Source organism: Camelus dromedarius, chromosome 9, assembly GCF_036321535.1.
Source record: "Camelus dromedarius isolate mCamDro1 chromosome 9, mCamDro1.pat, whole genome shotgun sequence".
In the NCBI taxonomy this organism is placed as follows: domain Eukaryota; kingdom Metazoa; phylum Chordata; class Mammalia; order Artiodactyla; family Camelidae; genus Camelus; species Camelus dromedarius.
Window position 1 is genome coordinate 66466938 of NC_087444.1, and position 22829 is coordinate 66489766.

At 39.8% G+C, this 22829-nt stretch overlaps 3 protein-coding genes across 3 annotated transcripts in view; 2 read left to right on the top strand and 1 right to left on the bottom strand.

Moving 5' to 3' along the window:
- The window catches only part of ZNF529 (zinc finger protein 529), a 198529-nt gene that overhangs the window by 96311 nt on the left and 79389 nt on the right, over positions 1-22829 (bottom strand). The window lies entirely within an intron of this gene.
- On the top strand, positions 5195-12225 carry LOC135322104 (ankyrin repeat domain-containing protein 7-like). Its single transcript, XM_064489650.1, has 5 exons — positions 5195-5503; positions 6179-6293; positions 6456-6629; positions 9152-9258; positions 10560-12225. The coding sequence occupies exons 1-5, from the start codon at positions 5313-5315 to the stop codon at positions 10699-10701; spliced, it is 729 nt and encodes a 242-aa protein (XP_064345720.1). The 5' UTR covers positions 5195-5312; the 3' UTR covers positions 10702-12225.
- LOC135322087 (ankyrin repeat domain-containing protein 26-like) lies at positions 11348-20721 on the top strand. Its single transcript, XM_064489569.1, has 9 exons — positions 11348-11415; positions 14270-14466; positions 15084-15135; positions 15508-15577; positions 18241-18301; positions 18390-18577; positions 19348-19477; positions 19837-19898; positions 20394-20721. The coding sequence occupies exons 1-9, from the start codon at positions 11348-11350 to the stop codon at positions 20424-20426; spliced, it is 861 nt and encodes a 286-aa protein (XP_064345639.1). The 3' UTR covers positions 20427-20721.

Below are 22829 nucleotides of genomic sequence, written 5' to 3' on the forward strand. Positions count from 1 at the left end.
TGTTTTACGTGGAAACTTCCCCACTGCTCGGAATATAAATCAGCGTTACCGGCAGCACATAACAACTGACTTTACAAATTAATGGAATGCACCAAACTGGAAGTCATTTGGAAACCTGGACCCTGTTGGCCTTCTTAGTCTTTTACCTTCAGGCCCTAAGATAATCATAGCCTGTTGGAATTAGAAGGGGCTTTGGATCATCTGATCCAACCATCTCTTTTCCAGACAGCAGGCTCCGGTTCAAAGCAGCTCTGACCCACCTGAGGCCACACTATAAATTAAGGGAGGACAGAAATGAGGGCAATCCGATTTAGAGATGAGATGGACATACATGAAACAATCGGAGACATGTTTCGAGGACAGCATGAGCTATTACCATGAACAAAAAAAATTAGCCATTCTCTGTATTCAAGTACTCGATGGGGGGCAGGGGAGGACAATACAGGGCACAGGGTACAATGTACCAGGCACACTGATGGGGTTCACACCAGTGACAGAGGCTAGATTTTGTGGGATTGCAGAGGAATAAGCGGTGCATTCTGGCTGTTGTGTTCAGGGAAGCTGCCGTTTATTCATCTGATCTGTCATTTTTATCTAGCATATGCTCTGAGCATTACCCTGTATGCTGGAGGATCGGTGAACATGCTTTGTCCTCATGGGATTTATATCCTTATTGAGATAGACTGGTCTTCATTTATTTCTGTATCGTTAACAATGAAAATACAGAGTCTGGGCAGGGAGTGCGGGTTGGCATCTGCTCAAAATGGAATGGTTTTTAATAGCTTTGAAGTTGATACTTTTTTTCAAAGCTCTTTTTTCCCTTCTTTCATTCTTCCTACCCCTCCCCCTAGCTCTTTCTTAGTGGACATACTGAGCTGTATTCGTCTCATAGACAATTCACAAAATATCAATGTTGATATCATTTCCATTCTGTTTACTAAATCAGTGCATGGTGAAACCATTTTTTTCTGTACTTTAATAGCAGAAACAGAATGCTTTGCAATGCTGTATAATGGCTTAGAAAGTTGGAATCAGAATGTGTAGGGGGATTTTTTTTCAAGGAGGCTGTAGACTGTCACTTTTGTTACTTTTCTTAATTCTAATGCGGAGGAAGGAGGAAAGAAAAAGGAGACTTTTAGTTATTTGCTTTCTTAATGTGGTTTCTTTGACAGAATACCGCTTCTATATAAGCTCAAAACAAGCCCAGAGAAGAGGTGAAATTAGAAAACAGGTATTTAGAATTTTAGGTCAATATCATATGTATCACATGAGACTGCACACATTTTAAAAATTTACTGAGATTTTTAAAGAATTTTCCTAAGTCCATTAACTGTTTTATTATATTGTCTGTTTTCCAAAAATTAAGAATAAAGCAACATTTTCTGTCAGTGAGGAGACTGAACACAGTGGATGCACTTGAGGCTATGCTTACCTCCTGAAGACATTTAATTTTAAGCTTACATCCTAATTAGTAGCATCTGAGGATTTTTTTTTTTTAACCTCCCTCCATGTTTGCTGTGCTGGCCATGGCCAGTTTGCCCACCGATCTGTTCCCAGCCTCTCTCTTGCTTGGCAGAGGTGTCAGCATTCTCAGGCTGATTTTCCCAGGTGATGTTGGCTTCCAGCTGTGCCTGGCCAATGGAGGCTGGGTGGGGAGTCAGAGGGCAGTGGGAAGGAAACGCCAGGGTCCCCCTCACCTGCTCTCACCCCTTTCCCACCGTGATCCACCCCTGCCGGCTGCTTTGTCCACTCATGGGTCCGCTTTGTGCCTGGCAGGCTCACTGTTGCTTTAGCTGCTGCTGGGTGGCTGGCATCCCTGGGCCCTGATAACATCACTTCCCTCTGCTCACATGCAGGAGTGCTAGGGGCTGCTTCTGTGCTAACGTCTGGGTTACCTCCTCATCCCCGGTTTGGCTGCTGCAACCTTCCAAATGCCACTGTAACCAATGTTATTAAATCAATTCTGTTTTAAATATTTGGAGTGGTGTCTGTCTTCCTGAATGGTCTTGCCAGTAGTATGATGATGACTTTCAGAATTTTCTTTATTCGAGAATAGAAGCAGAATCCCTTTCTTTGGGGCATACCAACTGGAATGGGGTGAAGAGTTTTCCTCCAAATTCATGTCTACCTGGAATCTCAGTATGTGACCGCACTTGGAAATAGGATCTTTGCAGGTGTTAGTAATTACTGAGGTCATACTGAAATAGAGGGAGGTCCCCAGTCCAGTGACTGGTGCCATTCTAAGAAGGCTGTGTTACTACGGAGGATGGGTTAAAGCTGAGTTTGGATTTAAGTTACACAGTCTGTCTCTGGCTCATCTTTGTTTCAAGGGTATGGCTCACCCACACATCTGATTTACAGCCTGGAGAGTCCTCTTTTTCTTCGGAATGAAATACTGTTGTGACTCTAGTTCTGTGCTTCAGAGCCAAATCTCAAGGCTAACACCCTGTATATTTTCAAAATTTGACGAATACTGAAAGAAAAACTTGACAGTGTGCTTAAAGCAAGTTTTTGTTTCTCTAAGCATTGAGAAACTGAGAATTTCTGTCTGCTTTTAGGAGGTTTTGACCTGTCTTCTTTTACCTTTACAGCCCCAGAAAACAGGAAATATCCTGTTGACTGGATGAACTGTTGTTTTGGTTCTCTCAAGTTCCCTATTTGCTACACTGTTTCTTCTAAGGGTAGTCAAAGCTTTTTCACTTTACATTTTCCCCTTAAAGGCTCTGTGCTAAGGCAGACTTCAAGTCTGGACAGATTAGATCTTGAGTCTACAATAGAAATTTGAAGGCTTTTTTTTACCTCAGTCCACATCATACACCATTCAACAGAATGTGTACAGACCTTTTACACTCAGGAGGGAGAGGACTGTGAGGATGGTGATAAAAGAAACAGTGTTATTTTTTTCCCTTGAATTTGTTTTCAAATCCCCTTTTGTGGTAGTTCACACATTTCCATTGTGCAGCTGATGTTGGCAGGGATGACAGATTTTTAATACTGAAATGGTGTGAAAATATTTCTGATAAAACCTGGAAAACAAATCTTTCCAGCACAGCCACTTGCCGACTGTGTAGGTTTCAAGTCCTTGAAGCTGTACCTACTTGATACCTCCTTGTACTTTAATACATTGCATTGGAGCCGTCTACTTAGGTTTCTCAGTCCAGAGAAAAAATAAAACTTCCTCAAGGACAATAACCAGTGCTTTTCATCTTATACCCCCAGTACCTAAACACAGCTGTCATGTCGTCAGCACTCAAGAGATGTACAGTGATTTACCTTGATGAGAAAGAAGCAAAAGCTGTTGTTTTGAGATCCGTTAGCTAAAGATTTTTAACAGTTTAGGTCCTGTGGCTCTTCCGTATGAAGAGCAACATATAAAAAGAAGAGAGTTTAAAAATTTATTCACCTCCCCAAGCCCGCATCATCTCTCCAAAGCCACATCTCCCCAAGTCCATGTCATCTCCACAAGTCACCATCATCTTCCCGAGCCGGCGTCATCTTTCTGAGCCCACAGCTCACCAAGCCCACATCATCTCCAAAAGCCCACGTCTCCCCAAGCTCACATCATGTCCCCAAGCCCACATAATGTCCGCGAGGCCATGTCATCTCCCTGAGACCGTGTCACCTCCCCTGGCCAGAGACATCTCTCTGAGCCCACAACTCCCCGAGTCCGCATCATCTCCCCTAGCCCGATCATGTACCTGAGCCCACATCTCCAAAAACCCACATCATCTCCCCAACCCCACGTCATCTCCCCGAGCCTGTGTTATCTCCCCGAGCCAGCATCATCTCCCAAAGCACACATCACCTTCACAAGTCCTCATAGTCTCCGAAGCCCATGTTATATCCCCAAGACCACGTCATCTCCCCGAGCCGACATCATGTCCCAAGCCCGCATCATCTATCCAAGCCCACATCTCCCGAAGGCCACAACATCTCCCCAAGCCTGCATCATCTCCCCGAGCCCATGTGTCATGGGTGTTTTGTCTGTGTGTGTGAATGTCCTCTGAGATCACAGGACTCCTCAGGAAAGTGTGAATTCCCTCACTCGAGTATATTTAGAAAAATCACTGTTTTCAAAGGGTGCTGTACTGGATTAAGTCCAAAGGTCTCTTTATGTGCTCTGATAATGAAATTTAAAATGATATGGAGTCATTAATAATTGCTCATGATAATTGAATGATCCCCTCCTGCCCGCCACTGTAGGTGTGGGCACAGAAGTGCCCCTGAGAGAGTCAGCTTTAAAACACTTGCCAGGTCCTGTCCACTCAAGACCAGCTCCCAGGAGTATCAGCCACTCAGGAGGAGCTGGTGCACCCCTGCAGTTTTGATCCCAGCAGGGTCAGAAACCATAATTACCCAGCTGAGGGAGGAAGGACGGAGCTAGGCAGGAAGAAGAGGCCTGCCCTGCCTTCCACCACTCCTGCAAGCGGTCAGCCAGCAGCGTGGTCTCGCTGAGTCACTGACGTGGTGCTTTTGTATTTACATGGTTAAAAAGTCCTCAAATGTTGTACCATGCTCCTAAATAAATCTTGGATTAATTAAAGATTTAATTGGTGGAAATAAAAGCAAAAAATAAAATAAAAGTGAAGAAAGCGTGTAACATAAGGCTGAGTCACAGAGCAGGGGCAGCAGACATGCAGAAACACATTTTCATTTCATCTTGAGAGCGTGTGTTGGTTTCTCATGTTTGTACTTAATGATGCATATTGCCACAGTCTCTGAAACCGTGAAAACAGCTTCCTGCTGTTTGCATCTGCTAAAGTCCCTGGAGATTGGCTGGGGCCCAGAGGGATGCGGAAAGGAATACAGTGAGCGATAAGGAGATGGAGAGGTTTTTGGTTGGGAGCTCTCTGGGGAACGAGGACTTCAGCATCCTGTAGTTCCACCCTACTCTAACCACAGTCACATACAAACACGACTTTCTCAGGGGCAAGCCTCACTTCTGGAAATGTCCTGAAACACTCAGCCACCTAGCACTGACATCTGAAAGGAATCTAAAATGGCCCACAAGCCATTGCAGAGATTTGAAATGGCTTAGGCTCCCACGTGCACACGGGGCACACTGGGCCTCCGGGCCTCCGTGCCCACGTGCAGGGTCACTGGCTCTGGAGGGACAGTTGAGGGGCAGTTGAGGGTCAGGTCTGTTGCTAGGCTACGAGTGTTCCGGACCAAACATTCCAAGCCTCTGAGCTTCGCAGCCAAGGTGTGGCAGCGCGATCTCTGTGGCTTTTCCATAGCGCTAGCGCTGAGATTGGGAGGTGGCAAGAGGCCAAGCGGGAAGGGCGTGGTGTCGGAAGGCGAAAGGCAGGGTCATGAAGAAAGTGATTAAGTTCACGAGCTGGGTGGGCCTCAGGAATCTTGAGAGACCTGAGCCTTCGTACATCACCGATAAGCGTGAGCTACCAAAGCTCCACAGAGCTGCATGTTCAGGCTATGATGAAACATTGCGGAAGTTGCTGTCACGTAAGAAAAATGCCGTAGACAGCAGAGACAAGAATGGCAGGTAACAGTGGCGGGACGGGATGGCGGACCTGGGAGGAGCTGCCAACTATGGTTGTAAGACATGAATTTTAAATTGCCTTCCCATGTCAGAGATGTTGAAGTGTGAGAAAATGAACATGTTAGAAACATTGAAGTACAGGGTTGTCTCTCATCCTTGCAGCAGCAAAGTAGATATACTATTATTTTACTTAATTGAAATGTTGTCTTTGTGAAATAGTAACGTTCACAATTATAATATTACCTAACAATGATTGAGCTGTTTTGTTGTGCAAGAAACTGCCAGACACTCTGCATAGCTTTTCATTTAAGCTTCACAGTGGCGTCCTGTAAGATAACTACCACTTCATGCCCATCTTGTTGATGAGGACACGGAGGCACAGACAGGCTAAGTGAGAGCTAATGAGTGACAGTGTTAACGTAGGAGTCAGACCCAAGTTGAGCTGAATCTCAACGGCATGCCCTTTCTATTCAAACAGGTTGTTCTTCCATTAAAGTGGTGAGTAATAAGAGCTAATAAATATTGTTCTTTCTCCATAGGAAGAACTAAGATAAGAAGACTAAATGCTAGTTTTAAAGGGGTAGGAATAGCATGCTGTTGAATGTTTCCAATTACATGAATAATTGTATCTTTGAAGTAGTGTGCTCTATTCCCTAAAAAGTTCTCTCATGTTCACAGGACTCCGCTACACTTGGCCTGCATCAGCGGCTGTCCAGGAGTGGTGGCTCTCCTTATCCAGTTCAACTGTGATCTGAATGCTCGTGACAAGGAAAGGACGACAGCTCTCATCAGGGTATGTAGCTGCCAACAGTGTCCACGTGAGATGGATTCGATTTAATTACTTAGAATAAAAATTAACTTATCTGTTTTAAACATAAGAAACTGATGGAACTTGGGGAATGTTAACTTGGAATGCCTGGCACTTACAGTCTGTTTCTTGGCATGATACCAACAGGCTGTACAATCCCTGAACAGGGGATGTGCCGGTATCCTGCTGGAACACGGTGCTAACCCAAATCTTGAGGACGGCGGTCAAAACACTGCTCTCCATTATGCCATCTTGGAAGAGAGTGTGTCAATTGCAACACAGCTGCTCCGCCATCATGCAAATATCGAGGCGATAAACAAGGTATAGCTCAACTAACTTTATTTACAAGATATTTGAAATACAGGGTCTTTTCTAGCTACAAGTGTTTTATTTATAGTAATATGTATACTGAATGCAATACATCAGGCCCTGTTATCATGGAAACAACTCCAAAGCCAAGGCCAGGGGCTAGAGGTAGTGCCCACAGAAAGGGCAGAGCTCTGTCTCCCAGCCACACTTCTACCCCAGAAGGAAAAACTTCCCCTTAGGAAGTGCCTGGGAGTGGGTCGCAGGCTCAGCGCCTACAGAAGTTGAAGGCTTGCGGTGAGTGGAATGATGTGAAGGCCTGGCTGCCTGCAGGGGCAGGTGTGCCACTGGGGATGGGTGGGAGGAGGAAGGAACACAGTACCCAGTAGGGGGAGCTGGGTGACTGCACCTGGGCAGGGGAGGCAGCAAGCCACAGGCCCTGAGCACCCCAGGATCCCAGGTCCTAGAATTTGGGCAAGTGAGTTCAGGTCATGTTTGACATCCGGCAGGGTCATTCGCTTGTGCTGGTGGCCACATGGCCCTCCATGTACACCTTGGGGTCCTCCATGCTTATATATTTCATATTCTTTTCCTTTATGGTTTGCTACAGGATCTTGAGAATAGTTCCCTGTAGTATATACAGTAGGACCTTGTTGTTCATCTATTTTATATATAGTAGTTTGTATCTGCTAGTCCAAAACTTCTAATTTATTCCTCCACCACCCCCTTCCCCCTTTGGTAACCGTCAGTTTGTTTTCTATGTCTGTGAGTCAACTTCGGTTTTGTAAATAAGTTCATTTGTATCGTATTTTAGAGTCCACATATCAAGTGATACCCTATGGGATTTGCCTTCCACTTTCTGACTGACCTCACTCAGTATGAGAATCTCTAGGTCCTTGTATGTTGCTGCAAATGGCATTGTTTCATTCTTTTTTATGGATGAGTCGTATTCAATTATATATAAATACACCATGCAAGATGGCAGTTTTAAACATCAAAACCCATGACATTAGTAACAAATTGGAATGGTTTTAGTAATTTAGCTTTGGCCAGCTTCTGAACTAATTATCCATTTGATTAACAATCAGACAGAATTAGATACAGGTAGATTGTAGTTTTAGTAGGCAAAGAAAAAATTCTTGAAGGGGATATTTTAAGCTTTTTAAAATGTATTTATTTTACAATATCTTATGTTTTTAATTGATGTATAGTCGATGTAGTATATTATATGTTACAAGTATACAGTTTAGTGATTCACAAATTTTTAAAGTTTATGCTCCACTTATAGTTATTATAAACTATTGGCTCTATTCCCCATGATGTACAATACATCCTTGTAGCTTATTTTATACCTGATTGTTTATGCCTCTTAATCCTTCATCTTAATTATACATTTGATTAACAATCAGGGAGAATTTGACACAGATAAATTGTAGTTTTAGTAGCATTGGAAAAATTCTTAAACTGGGTATTATGAGTCTTAATCACAATTTTTATTACATGTTGGGGCCCAGTGTTTTTGTGTGTAAGACATATGATACTAAAGAAAGGCAAGGTTTTACTTACAAATACTTGATTTATACCGAACTGTTGGAAACACAACAAACATAAAAACACAAGTGGGCTATAGACTAAACATGGCCCTGGATATGTTCAGTTTGTCCCCACACATTGAGTCAACATTGAAAATTTAGCAGACTCGTGCAGAAATCTGCATTTCAGAACTTCTCCTGAAGAATCAAATCTGGTCCCCCTTGAGCCGAGGCTCTTAGCAGACTGCCCTGCAGAGGTGGTCCCTTCTCAGTGGGACATGTGTTCTCCGGTTTGCTGTCCTCACCTGGGACCTTCACTTACTCAGGTCACCTACATTGCTTCTGTAAGCATTTGAATTTACAATTCCTGTTGTATAATATATTTTGATAAATATTTCAATATTTTAAAGACACTCTATATTAATTTATAGTCTATTTCATATTTTATAATAATCCCTTAAGAGTGGGATGGGATTTTTCAAATTAGAATTTATAAGTTGGTTTAAGGAAACCTTTTTCTTTACATGCAAATAATCATATTCCCATTGGAATGTCTGCAAGCTTTATGAGATTAGTCATAGCTATAATTGGATAGGCTATGCATGTTGCAGACAATATGGTATCTTTCTACTCAGCATGGCTCCTTAAAAATGTTTGACTCAGTAGCTAAATGGTTCTCTCTGGAGCAGTGTTTAGAGGGTCAGAAGTAGTCGTTGAGCAGTAAGGTAACTACAGAATGCCTGATAGACACTGCGATAGAAGCAAAGGTTCTTGGAACCAGCGAATGTCTTAAGTGAGTTTCAGAGAATGACTTCACAGGTAAACTTTCGAAGAGATCAAGGAGGAGCCTTTTAAAGGGAAGGAGCATAGAGGGGCAAAGAGGAAGGGGCTGCTTGTTATTTACTTTATAGTATATGTTTAAGATCAGAGACTTAAGTTTTTAAATTCAGTTTTGAAAATTATATGTAATTTTGTACATTATCAACTGTTTTTGCTGTTTTACAGAGTAATTTGACACCATTTTTACTCGCTGTCAAGGAGAACAAAAAGGAAATGGTCAGATTTTTGATAGAGAACGGGGCAAATGTACATGCAGTCGACAACGTGCAAAGGTACAGTAGTTGGTTCTCTCTGTTTTTTTTTAAACCTTAATGTTGTTCTAGAGTAATAACAGCCAATCAGAAAGATTAACTTAAGAAGAAGAGGATTAACTTAGAATCAACACATCATGAGTTAGGTAGAAGAGCATATATTCTCCGTGGGTGTCACGAAGAACAGTATGCAGCAGGATTCATCTTCCTTTGTAATAGTGACTGATGTCATTTGCAACCTGATTTTCTTGGTCATGTGATCTTACAACAGTTCAGGGATTTCATTTTACTTTTATTAGTACGGACTTTAATTTTAATTTTGCTTATGAGACAGTGTAGAATTTCTTCATTCTTTTATAATTTTTTAACCACTTCCTGGCATATATTTTTGTCTTAAAAGATACATATTAAATAAAAAGGAGTTTGTTTTGTCTTTTGGATGACTCTGCTTTAAATTACTTTCTTTGAAGGATACTGATGTTATTAGGTTATCACTAAGTGAGTATCACTCAGTGAGTAACTATTACCAGATACTGTGGGTTCATCAGTTTTAATCCTTTTTCATTTCTAGTACATTTTAATGTTCTTATTTTTAATTGATAATGGTAGGAGGAAGAAAAATAGCTCTAATTATTGAAAAAACATTCCCTTTAAAGAAGACAAGTCATTGGTGGGTGATAAAGAGGAAAGAGCCGGGGTTTAGAGTCAGACGAGGTTGAATTCCCAGCTCTCCTGCTGGTCAGGTGTGTTGCCTGGGGGACATGACTTATCAACAAATATGTATCCTGACACGTAAAGGAGGGTCGTCGTACATCCTTCCAGGGCGGCTGTGCCTGAGAAAGACCATACGTAGACTATTCAGGTTAGTGCCGGGCACGTGCTTCTCAGCGTGTTAACTGCAGCCGTGACTGGTTTTACTGCCATTTTTATTCATATTACTGTTTTCAGCCTGCAGACAGCTTCTCCTTACGTGACCTCTAGCTGATTTTAAAGTATTATATTTCAGACTAGGGAAGAAATGGGGAATCCTTTCTTTAAATCTTTACCTACTTCAGACAAGTGACCTCAGCATCCTTTCCTGTCCATCAGAGGACTTTAAATTAGCAACTTCTACTGTGTGCTACCCAAGTAGGACAGGAGGCTTCTTTTTTATCCCTCCATTTTGGCCTTGGAGGTAATTTGCAGAGATGAGCACTTGAGCATGTAAATGGTCAGTTCTCCAGGGGTGGGCAGGATATTAACTTGGTAAAATAGATCAAGTTAACTGTTTAAGTGAAGCTAACTAAGTTCCTAAGGGTGAAGTTCTCTCTTTTTTCTTTTAGATCAGCACTCATCCTTGCTGTATTTCATGACTCCCCGGACATAGTCAAGTTACTTCTTCAGGAAGGTGTTAGTCCCTATTCTCAAGATTCACGCGGATGGTCTGCTGAACAATATGCTTATTCTAATGGGTTTGAACAGTAAGTGTTTACATTAAAATGCCAAGTATCTCTTAACTGAGGTTGGAAATGACCTAACTGTTACTTGTTATGTGACAGGTGAGAGTTCGTAGTTGGGAGCAGGCACTTTGGGGATGGCAGTGAGACACTCCACATCATCAGCTGGAAACCAGCAAAAGGCCAGACTAGTGAGATGGAGCAGTGGGCACAGGGTTCTTTATCTCAGGCTTTGTAAGACCTTTATCCTTAGGGATCCTATTGTTCTCCATTTCATTCCAGTGTAACCCCTGTGCATGGAGGTACAAATAATGTCACATATCTGATTTTTCTAACTAATTCTTTAGGTCTTGAAATGTTTAGTTGAGCAGAAAATCCTGTATGTTCCTTTGGGGACTTTCTTCTATAATCTTCCTTTTGAATTTTCCAAGAGCCTGAGGGATTCCCTAAGATCACAGTGACAGTCCTCTCCCACAAGGCATTGGGGCAGGGCGAGGGCATTCTAATCATTCTCTTGTTTCCCTTGATTCTGTTGCTGCAGTGTTGGTACTAAAACTGGTTTTAACAGGATCTCCTTGGCAGCTGAGTCTGGGGTCTGGACGTTGCTCTCTAAAGACCTTTACTAAAATTTTAAAAGAAGAAAAGGAAAAAGAAACTGGTCCTGCAGTCGGGTCATGATTGACCTCTGCTCCCGGGACGCCTGTGCTGATCCAGTTTCCGTGGTCTTCATGGTGATCGACACGTAAACCAGCGTGACAGCTTGTTTAGTTCTCATACATATGCTTGTATGAGGTCATATATTTATAAATAAATTTAGCTACAAATTATATAGTAGCTGAGGTGCCCTGAAGTATAAACCACGAAGAACAGCTAATCAGCATAATTTGTAACATTGTCCTGAAAACTGCCACATTTAAATATTACACCTGTGAAAAAAACACACAGTGGGTTTTATTTGGGATTCTCATATAGTTCCAGCATTAAAGTTCAAGAACAAATTTTTCCATTCTTCCACGCTTTCTCTGAGCATCTGGGGGGGTACATTATCTCATTAAATCTTCATAATACTCTTATGAGTATTAATAACCAACTGCCTAAGAAGACAGTAAGATCCCAGTTGTATAAAGGAAGACTTTGGGCTGAAGAGAAGCAGCTTTTCCAGGAACAAATAGCTGTTGGTTATAGAGCTGGGACTTCTGAGTTTGAGACACTTTCCATATGTCAGGCTCACTCCAGATAACTTACTGAGCTGTACTACCCTCAGTTCCTGACTACTTCACTTTAATTTTTTTCTTCTTTAATTACACATGCTAAATTTAAATGTTTGTAGATTGTACAAATTTGACGTATATGGGACAATTGAAGTTTTGATATCTCTGATATTATCTGAAATAATCTAAGAATTTAATACATTTGGTAATTATATTTCATATTAGTATTCAAGTAGTAATATTTATTTATCACATTATTTTATATATAGCATTTACCAGCTGATTGTCGACTACAGAGAAGGAAAGATACCAAATACTCCCTCTCAAAATAGCGATCTGGGACAGATTTCTGGTAATAAGTTACTCTTGTTGGTCCTACCATAGATAAGGGAGTAAGACTGAGGAACTTTTGATAATGAAAGAGCAGTAAAAAAAAAAAGCCAGTGTGTAAATTTCATGTATGTTTTTATTTTTTAATTAAGTTTCTCTTAATGGTCTAGTATTCAGAATTATTTAAGAAGTTAATTGTAGGTAATTTAAAATCTGAGACAATACTATCTGAAAAGAAATTCATTTATTTAATCATAGCCCCTGAAATCCCATATTATATCTTTGTGTAAATAAGGAAAACGTTTTTTAACTTTGTTGTACATTTCCTCTAACTTTATAACAAATTGGCCTTGGTATACAACTGGATCTTTAGTTTTTAAAGCGAATGGATTACATTGGGAGAATGAACGCTAGTTATTGCATAGTGATTAATCTCACTAAAAATGTTACTGTCTTTAAAACGGAACTCGGCAGTGCCTTCCTGGTGCTATAAACAAATGGCCAACAATTAGAACTGCACAACTGGGCCAGTGTGCAACATACTAATAAGAGATTGTTTTTTAAAATACCTAGTGATAGCGCAGAAGTCAGAAAAGCAGTGCCTTGTTGAGAAGCACTGGTTACTTTTTGCATCATTATACCAACAAGGTCTCACTCGGTTGCCAATTTCATTCCTCATAAGTGCAGACAGAATGCGATATGTTGACTTCATGAGAGTGAGATGTTTTCTTCTTTTTTGGGGGGATACTTGTCTTGAAACTCTAATTTTCTTAGGAAAAGATTCTTTGTTGCCATTAGTTAAAGGGTTGTCATAATAAATACTCAAATAGCACAACTCAGGACTCAGCAAATTGCAATAAAAACACAGAAATACTTCACATAAAAAAACAAAAAACAAAAGACGACTGTTCTGCCTAGATGTGACCCCTAACGTGCTGTTCAGTCTGAACTGTATGAGGGCACCTTAAACTTAGTAGACCTCGATCAAGGATAGAACATCTGTTGTAGGAAATACAAAGATGGAATAGACAGAGTTTTGGCCTTCAAGGTGCTCATAACACAATAGAGTTGTCCCTGGTTAGTGTCTGTATGTTTTTTTAAAACAGGATTGTCAAAGAAAACATTCTTATCTGTGAATTCACCCACTTGACAGATGACTATCAAGTGTTTTAGGTACTAAGCACCACTCTGACGTTCCAGAATGCAAACAGGTCAAAAGCACAGTTCCTGGCCTCCAGGAGCTCGTTACAGTCATCACCATGTTTATGATTGACTTGACTTTATTCTGTGCTCTTGTGTCCCAGAGCCCACTAGGACTTTGTAACTGTCTTTATGTATTTTTTATTGATATTTAATATGTCCCAGATTCTTTAAGTGCATGGTGAGGAAGGGAGTGTTTTAAAAGTGGGTAGGATGTCAGGTAAGCATGCAGAGCGAGTAGAAGTTTGCCAGGGAAGGAGGCAGAAGGACAGTGTTTGGTGGGCAGAACATCTTTCAAGATTACATTTGGTAGAAAGGACAGCAATGCAAACACTAAGATGTGCCGGTGAACTTTGCAGGATCTATGAGTTTCATTTTGTTGGTGCAAAAAGGATGCTGTAGGAATGGTTGGGAACGAGGTGACTACCTAGCTGAGGCACGCTTCTGAAAGCCTTTCTAGTACTATAGGAAGGAGGAGGTCTGCTGTAGACCTTAAGAAATTTGTCAGAATGCTTTTAGCTGCAAATAATAATAGGAGACCTAAGTAACAGTGGCTACAGCAACAGGAACCAGGGTTGTTTAGAAGGTTCAGTGATGTCATCAGGATCCCAGATGCTGTCCCTCCTTCAGCAGTGAGGCTGCCGGCGTGTGATGTCGCCTTTCCTGGTCTGCTGATTGGCAGCAGCTCCAAGCGTCATCTTCTCACATGACAGTATCCGCAGGCGAGGAGGGCTGCTTCTCTCTGCATGTTTTCTGTTAATGAGGAAGAAAATAGTGACGCTGCCGGTAGGCTTCCCCTAGCATCTCACTGGCTGTGTTACATCACATGCTCATTCCTAAACGCCACTGGGGAAGGAGATGTATTTACTGTGATGACCGCAGAATAATCATTTCTCTTTTTGCAGCTGAGAATGTACCTTCTTCGCATACTGGGGCAGAAAATACCCAAGAAAAGTTGCAGTTGTCCAGCAAGGACAACGAAGAAGACATGGTTGCCGAGCTGGGAGCCAGCAATGGCAGCTGCACGGATTCACTGAAGAGTGTTGAGAAGAGTAAGAAGATTTGATTTGAGTCTTAGGGTTTCCTGGTTATGACACAAAGCAGGGATGCACAAGCTTTTTGTATAAAGGGCCAGAGAGTCAATATTTTAGGCCATGTGGTGTCTGTCACATCTACTCATGTCTGCCATTGCAGTGTGAAAACAGCCCTAGGCCATATGTGAGTGAATAGGTATGACTGTGCCCAGATAACACGAGGCTGACAAAGCCAAATTGCAGGGTGGGTTTGTCCCATGGGTATCATCCAGAAACACCATGCTATGTAAGTTTGACATTGTCAGTTTATGATACTGATTCTACTAGTGGTTATCATTTTTTTGAGAGTCTCATAAAGTTTGGTTGGGATTTTGGTCCTTGTAAGCAGCAGTTCACTATAAGATAGCAAATTTTGTGAAATATCTTTTTTTTTTTTTTTGATAAATGTAAAGGAGGGGAAGTGGTTTTTATTCATTAATTACCCACCAGGAGTATACTCAATATTCACTCAAGTGTGTAGTCTCCAGGTGTGGTCCCAAAGAAATGCTTTTTAACAAAACATTGGTCTTATACTATTAGTATTCTGTATTTTTCTATTGCTGATACAAAATCTATTTTAATTTTCTCTTTAATAGAGACTTTAAGGGTTAAGTTTCCATTGAGGATTGAAGATCTCTCTGTAAGCAGGTAGGATTTTGTGGATTTTTAAAAATTATATGTTGACTAAGGGAACACAGAGAAAAGAAACAAGGTTTGTTGAGTGTCCTACTCTGGGTTAGACACTGTGTTGTGTACTTCACATTTGTTACCTCATATAGTTACTGCAAAAGCTTTGCAGAGTAGCTGTGCTGTTGTAGCTTACTTCTAAGTAACTAGGCAACTGTAGTTCAAGGAGGTTGACTAGTTGACCCATGATTCCTTGGTTAACAAGTAGTTGACCTGTGACTTGACCATCAGGCAGCCTGGCTCCCAAATCTGCTTTCTTATCCCTCAGCGTAGACTTTTGTTTATTTAAAGAAATGAACTCACTCATTTTTGATGTGTATTTTTGCTCCAAAGTGTTTCATCCATATATTGTATTGATGATTCATGGCATTCAGCAGATGATGACGCAGATCTTGCTCCGAAGGTAAAGTGCTCCCTTGTGAAATTAATTTTTCTGCTCTGAATTTAGTTTTGTGTAGTATTTACTCTTAAAATTTAGCAGTGGTCTGCCTATCATTGTTCTATGTTTGTGTTGGAAAGTTGGTCAGAGTAAACCATTTTATAAAAATACGACTGCTTGATTTTTTCTTTTCTTACTTTGGTAAATACTGAAGATGAGGCTGAAGCAAATTGGACCAGAAAATATATAGTGACAGGAAAACTGTGCTGTGAAAAATTTTCCCACGATAGAGGAAGTGTGAAGCTTGGCCAAAGATAGGGGTTCTTTGACTTTTAAACCACACTGATGGCACTTGTATAATACTCGTGCCTCAGGGACATCTTCAGTGCACACAGCTACTCTCTGTGATAATCATGGGCTGTTCCTGGGGACTTTAAGTTCCAAAACTATGTAGCATGTGTCTTTTTTTTCCCCCCGCCTTGGACACTTTTTATTTTCATAGCATAGGGTTTTTAGGAAAGAGGTTTTTTGTTGTTGTTGTTGTTTGTTTGTTTTTAACCTCATTTCTACCTTTGGTTCTGCATTAAGACTAAAATAATAGTTGAAATTATAGAAATTTAGACATTAAAATTCTGTTTCTCAAAACCCATATTATAAAGAGATTCCTCTGTGTTTTCTAAATTATCCCATTAAGAGTTCATTCAAAACTCTTCATCTAATTGAAGAATACATGTTTTCCCTAAAATAACAATCAGCTCTCTAGGTAGACTCTTAATAACAACCATATGATGAAACCTACTTCAGAATTCTTTTGTATTATAGTTTTAAAAAGTATGTCCAGTCCTCGTGTCCCATTCTAAAATTTCAAGTTTCAGACATTTTGTAGTATAGTTATTTACATATTCATTTTATAGCCCCTGCTTCAGTATACTCCACTAGAGAGTAGGAAACCTAATTGTGCATTTCCTGGAGCACCTAGAATAAGGTCTTAAATATAAGAAACATTTTAATATCTTTTGAATGTGAATGCATGAGGAGACATGGAATTCTGTATCATGTTGCAGATAATATAACATGCACACTCTATCATAATGAAATCTATCGGATGGTACAGGTAATATAATATGTGTACTATGTCATAATGAAATCCATTTGATTTCCAAAAATATGACTTAAATTTGTATTCCCTCTGTTTAGGTTGTAAAAGTTCAGTTGTTATGAGAGGAAATATGTCATAAATGCCGAGGAAATAGATAAGAAGTGTATGATAAATAGGAAAAAGTTACAGTCTGTTTTTCAGTATCCACCAATTGTGAGCTTAGAATTTGAGATGAAAACTCTTTAACCTTCTTTTTAGCCCCATCTCATGTTCCATTCAATATATCTTTTCAAGCTACGTATTCTCCTTAGAATCCTGATTACCAGTTATCTCTCTGGAAAGTTGATGTGTTAGGAACTTTGAAAAATCTATTTCTCTCTCTCCCTAATAACAATTTACAGCATTCAGGTAGTGAGAGATGACCTTGTTCAACTGAATGCCTAACAGTGACAAAATTTAAACATTTATTATAGTAGTATTGACAAACAAAGAGTTGTAGAGAAATTCACGTCAGTATTACTGGGGATACACTATGAACAAAGTCCTCTGTTTTATATATATGTTTTATATACAATATATTTTGATATTTTTAAAAAATTTGCTGAAGAACAATATATATACTTGCATATATAATTTATATAATTTTATATAATAAAAAGGTAAAACAGAGGCTTTCATTGATAGTATGTACCTAACAATACTCATACATCACTGATCTATTATATATATAAATACTGAAATATATATATATCCCCACATGCCTTGTTATAATTACATTTCCCTTTTTTTCTTGCCTTATGTTTGTTCTTGACTAGTCATGTCTCATGTTGCCTTTTCTTCCTCCTCCCCCAATTTTTTTTAATGATTTGCCCCAAACTTAATATTTCTTTGCAGAAAACACTTCTTCAGTGTCTGTTCTTTCAGTCCATCTCACTCTGCCTCTGTGACTGTATTTAGTTACAGCTTTCTGTTTACTATGTGTGTGGCTCTCACTCATGAGTCATTGCCCTTCAGAATTACTTTTGTTTTTAATTCCTCTTTCCTAGAAGTAGCTGAATTTAAACAATCATTTGTCTTTAGCTTTTTGGCAAATGGAATACAAGTAGCTTATACTGTTTGCTGTTCTAACTCATCCAAATAAGATACTGCTAAAAAGTAAACTCTCATATTTCCCCCATGAGAGATCATTCACACATATATAAATCATGCAAGCACATTTCAAAATAGAACAATGACTTTAAATTTCTTAATGTTAGTTTTTTCAATAGGACTCTAAACTGTCAGGGATAAGTTTTTGTTCTAGATCATTTTGGTCAAGAAAGTCATCTAATGGATCCCACAGTGTTTGTATAGTAATCAATGAGGGGTAAGGAAAGTAACATTTTGGGACTCCTCAGATCATCTCTCATAATCCTCACCCCATGAGAAGATGTAGGTTGGTAAAGGTCAGAACCAGGATTTGAATCCATATCTGAATGACTCCAAAGCCAGTGCTCTTTGTGTTAGATCCTCTAGGAATGGGGAATGTTATAATTATTTTATTCAATTTCATATTTCTTGTTCTTAAAGCTGTTATTTTCTTCTCTAGAAAGTCTGGCATCCAAGGTTCACAAAGCCGATTCAGGCCTGGCAAGATCCCACGATAAACAGTGAGTTATTTGAAGAGTGTCCTTCTTGTGTTTTCACTGACTAGAAATTATAGATAATCTCATCTACCGTACCTTGTTTTCACTACAGCAGAGGCAAAAGATGGTGTTTTGAAACCAGGAACTAGCGCCTCCTTTGAGGACAATAATTCTGATCATAAAAATGAAGATGTGGTTACAACCTTTCCCGAACCATCAACCGAAGTTCCAGGCTTTTCTCATCCTGCCTTCCCAGCACCGGAACCTCTCCCATCTTCAGCAGTCTTTGGTGTTACAGAGGTAAGCCGTTTTATTTTTAACTTGTGCCTCCTGTGCTTTTTCCCATACCGTCCCCCTGATTCTCATGGGGATGAAAAGGATCCTACACAGAAATGGAAGTCCTCAAGATCACAATAGAAAACAGAGTGATAACAAGAGAGGCACATGTGCAGGACTGAGATTTGTAAAGGTTGGTGGCAATAAACAGTTCTCAAGTGTGCCATTAAGAAAGGAAAGAACAAGAAAGCAACTGAAAAGAACAGCTGAATGAATATGAAGATGGGCAGGAGTACAAAGGGGAAGGATTCATTTAATAAGGATGAGATTAATATAAAGATAAATGAGTGTCAAAATGAGAGATTATTATACACGCACAGCAGAAATAGTGTGGTTAAGTGAGAGCGGGAGCTCTATAGTACAAATTATGATGGGAATAATCTCAAATTCAAATTAAGGGAAGGAAAAGTCAGGTCATGGAAAATGCTCAGACTCTTCTGAAAGACATAGAGCTGATTTTACAAACAATGGAAAGAAAATTTGACCCTCACCTTTTTTCTTTTTGGCTATACTTGTCTGTGTTGATTCATTTTCATGTGTCTCTACCTCTCCTAGAATATAGAGCAGAATCTGTCTTTTATACATATTGCCAGCTTCTCCCAGGATAATGCCTATGATCTCATGGATACAGTAAATATATGTTGTCTTCCTGACTGATTGACTGAATGACCAAGTGCAGGAATATGATGTTTTCTGAAGTTGGGTTTTTGTTACATTTTGTTTTGTTTTTATAGGAAGAAGCAGCAAAGCCAAAAACTGGGGGAAAAGAGAACGGCACTCGGACTATTAACAGTGTCCTAAAGGAGCAAGCAGATCATAACAAATTGGTTTCTATTGATGGAGCACATAAAAATGACAAAGGTGGTAAGTTAGTGCACATCTGTGGATTTCCTTCTCTGCTTAAAAGCTAGTATGGTTGGAGGGGGGAGGGTATAGCTCAATTCCTAGTACCTCAATTAAAAAAAAATAATGTAAAAAATCTGAAGTGTGTAGATCCAAATATGATACAATTTTCTTTTCAAGTGTCTTTCTTTTGCCACCTTTCTTCATAAATATCCCAACTATGACCAAGTTTTCTTCCAGAAAATGCTTCAACCCTCTGAAATTGTTCCCTGCCACTTTATTTTATTCACATAGTCATGAATGAAGATAGGCTTATATATGTATTTCAACTTCCCAGTGGTACGTGTTCTCATTAATGTATCTGTGACTACATTTTGTAGGCGCAACATCAGCATTAGGATTAGAAGAAAAGGAAGCTGTAGAACCATCCTGGGACTCTGAGGTACTGTCTTCTATTATTATTATTTTCTAATATAAGCTTTGCGTGATGTTAAAACATAAATGGAGGGATGTTTTGACTTCACTTTCTCACCTTTGCATTTGCCCAGCAAAATTGTTCCCTCATATTTTTAACCTGCACTTAGTAAAATCATTCCATGCTACATGACATACCCATGCAGAGTGAACTTCTGTTAATTTTCCAGACTCACCTAATGAAACGGGTGTATGTAGTGCAAAAACCAAGGCTTAGAAGTCACAGGGAATCAGTTTGGGCTCTGAAGTTACATTTTCTAAAAACTAATGAATTATTCTTGGTCAGCCTGTGATCAGATGTTTGTTTCTTTGTCATAAATGGATGTGTAAAACTCCTAGTGAGATTCAGAGAGAAACAAGTTGCATTTCAAAAAAAAAGTGTTTTTCTTTGTTTGTTTAACCACTTTGACCTTGAAAAGACAGTGCCTGTGACTTGAAAGTGTTATTATGTTTGGATTGTCAGGTAGATCTGCAACGAACATTTCAGGAGAAGTAAAAGCATGGGGAATAGTAATAAATACATGGTGTTAAAATGCCAGCAGTTTGGTTTAGTGATGTTTTACTGAGGACAGCCCAGTTTGGGCAGGGAAAGTAGCGTGCACTGAGTACCTTTATGGCGACCGAAATGAAGGAAGCTAAGTGCAGGGTAGTGGTGACCTATTCCAAGGTGATAGCCGTGGAAAGAGGTCAGAAGAGCCCGAGCCCTTGGATCTCGGCAGCTCCTGCCTAGTGGCACAACACTGTACTTGAAGTCAGCAGACGTGGTAGCATCCTGGTTCTGACACACTGTGGGATCTTGGGAAAACTTGTCTGACTTGTTTGAATGTCAGTGACCTCGTTCAAAAACATGGTACTGACACCTACCCCTCTGGTTATGTGTCATGAACAAAAATGTGGTAACAAATATGAAAACACATTGTCACCTGTAAAGGGTGCTATAGAAATGTAAGACAGAATGATGACAGTGGCCACTAGTGACCTACTAAAATCTTGAGGACGCTTTTTTAAAATCTGAAGGATGATAAGATGGGAAAGTTAGAGCGGGCACGGCATTTCTCATTTGGGGTATGTTGAGTGTCGGTGGGCTGTTATCGGACATCTCCGATAGGTATATAGTGCTTTGGTACTTGGTGACCTCTGGGTATTTTAGATGTTTTGACCTTAAATAAATTCCTGTTCCTGAACACCAGCTATGCATCGGGCCGTTAGACACTGAATGTAGCAGTTGAGGGGTTAGGCTGTAGTGGCAGGAATAGAAGAACAAGTAAACAGGAACCGTTTTTCAGGGACAGGAACTCCTTCTATGAGGAACGTGGAGAGAGTTAGGTTAGACAACCGTGGGGGAGTTTGTAGTTAGGACTGGGGTGGAGTAAGGGTGGAATTTAGGTAGTCAGACAAGAGCTGAGTGTGACCAAAGCTGCCAGGTGACGGACAGGAAGGAGCCAGCACACGAAGGTCCAGGGGAGGGATGTTCCAGACAGAGAGATCAGCGGGTCCCGTCTGCTCATCACGGTGCTCCAGCATCTTGGAGTGGCAAGGAAGCAGCAAGTGGGTAAGCGTCCTTAGCATCACCTTTATCATTGGTGTGTGTAGAAAAGACAACGTGCATGATAAGGGCCTGGCATGTGCAGATGGTCAATAAACAGTGTTCTTATTCTTCCCATATTAAATTAAAGCTTATGGTACTTTTTGAAGAGCTGCATAACTACATTTAAAATTTTTCTGCTGTTAATTTAAGCATAAATGTTTTTCTTTCTACTTTGCTACCTTATTCAACTCTTTTTCCTATCAATGAAAGTTTTATCAAATAATAGTTAGATTCTGCTAAGCCTTTGTTTACTGAAGTGTAGCAGTTTCCACAGTGTTCTGTTAATACTCAACATGACAGACTCCAAGGCTTCTTTTCATGCCAAGTGTGTTATTTTAATACTAAAGTCAATATCTGCCCTAAGAAACATTTTAAATTTATAGCATGTATACTTATTAAAGGATATATTTAAATATGTATATTTTTAATTTTATTTTTTAGTGAAGTGTAGTCAGTTCATAATGTTAGTTTCAAGTGTACAGCAAAGCAATTCAGTTATACATATAAAAATATTTATTTTTTAAAAACGTCCTCTTCTTTTGTTGAGGAATGCAAAATGGAATTAGGCGTTTTGAAGTTAATTCTTTGTTGAAATCTGCACGTCAGTATTTTGTCTGTGAAAATATTTGCTCTGGCTTTCCATGCTCAGTTCACAGAGTCAAAAGCCAACTGAAGATAAAAGATAGACTTCATCTAGAGAGTGTATATGAAATTTTCTATTTAAATGTTTGGGTTTCTAGGATATGCTTGTCTTGTATTTTAATCTAATTGCTTTTAAAGTAGGAAATTAAAAAATAATAATAATAAGGTTGGAAACAAATATTTTCTTAGAAAGGGATTAGGAAATCTTTATGCAATTCATTATTAATATTAATTTTAACAGAGTACCACCAAGGTTCAACTACCGAACTATGTTGATCAGTTATCTGGAGCTGCAGGTCAAGGAGAAAAACATACATTAAATGGACAAATAGAAAGTAAGCACTGTATTTTATAAAAAAGTCATTTGACAGAATGTTGATTTAAAACATGAATTAGGATATATTCTCTCAGCCAAAGGAAATCACCTGTTGAACATATAGTGAGAAAAAAGAGGAGAAAAAGAGGTAAATTGTATATCTTATCAGGTGTCAGCAACGATTAAAGTAGAATGCTGTTTGAGGAGCTCAGTTGTTAGTTTTCTTTCAAGATGCTCTGTGATCTGAGGACAGCCAGGAATTCAGGAGGAGGGAAGGAGGGAGTGAAGAATGAGAGAGGCAGGGAGGAGGGGAGAAAATGAATTAAAGGGAGGGGGGTCCTTGGCAGGAGGTG

Bases quoted from the DNA above. Each gene is read 5' to 3' on its own strand.
- LOC135322104 (XM_064489650.1), top strand. From the start codon at position 5,313: ATGAAGAAAGTGATTAAGTTCACGAGCTGGGTGGGCCTCAGGAATCTT. The intron at 6,294-6,455 runs GTATGTAGCTGC...TGATACCAACAG, and splicing joins GGACGACAGCTCTCATCAGG to GCTGTACAATCCCTGAACAG. The intron at 9,259-10,559 runs GTACAGTAGTTG...TTTTTCTTTTAG, and splicing joins GCAGTCGACAACGTGCAAAG to ATCAGCACTCATCCTTGCTG.
- LOC135322087 (XM_064489569.1), top strand. From the start codon at position 11,348: ATGATTGACCTCTGCTCCCGGGACGCCTGTGCTGATCCAGTTTCCGTG. The intron at 15,578-18,240 runs GTAAAGTGCTCC...TTTCTTCTCTAG, and splicing joins ACGCAGATCTTGCTCCGAAG to AAAGTCTGGCATCCAAGGTT. The intron at 19,478-19,836 runs GTAAGTTAGTGC...TACATTTTGTAG, and splicing joins ACATAAAAATGACAAAGGTG to GCGCAACATCAGCATTAGGA.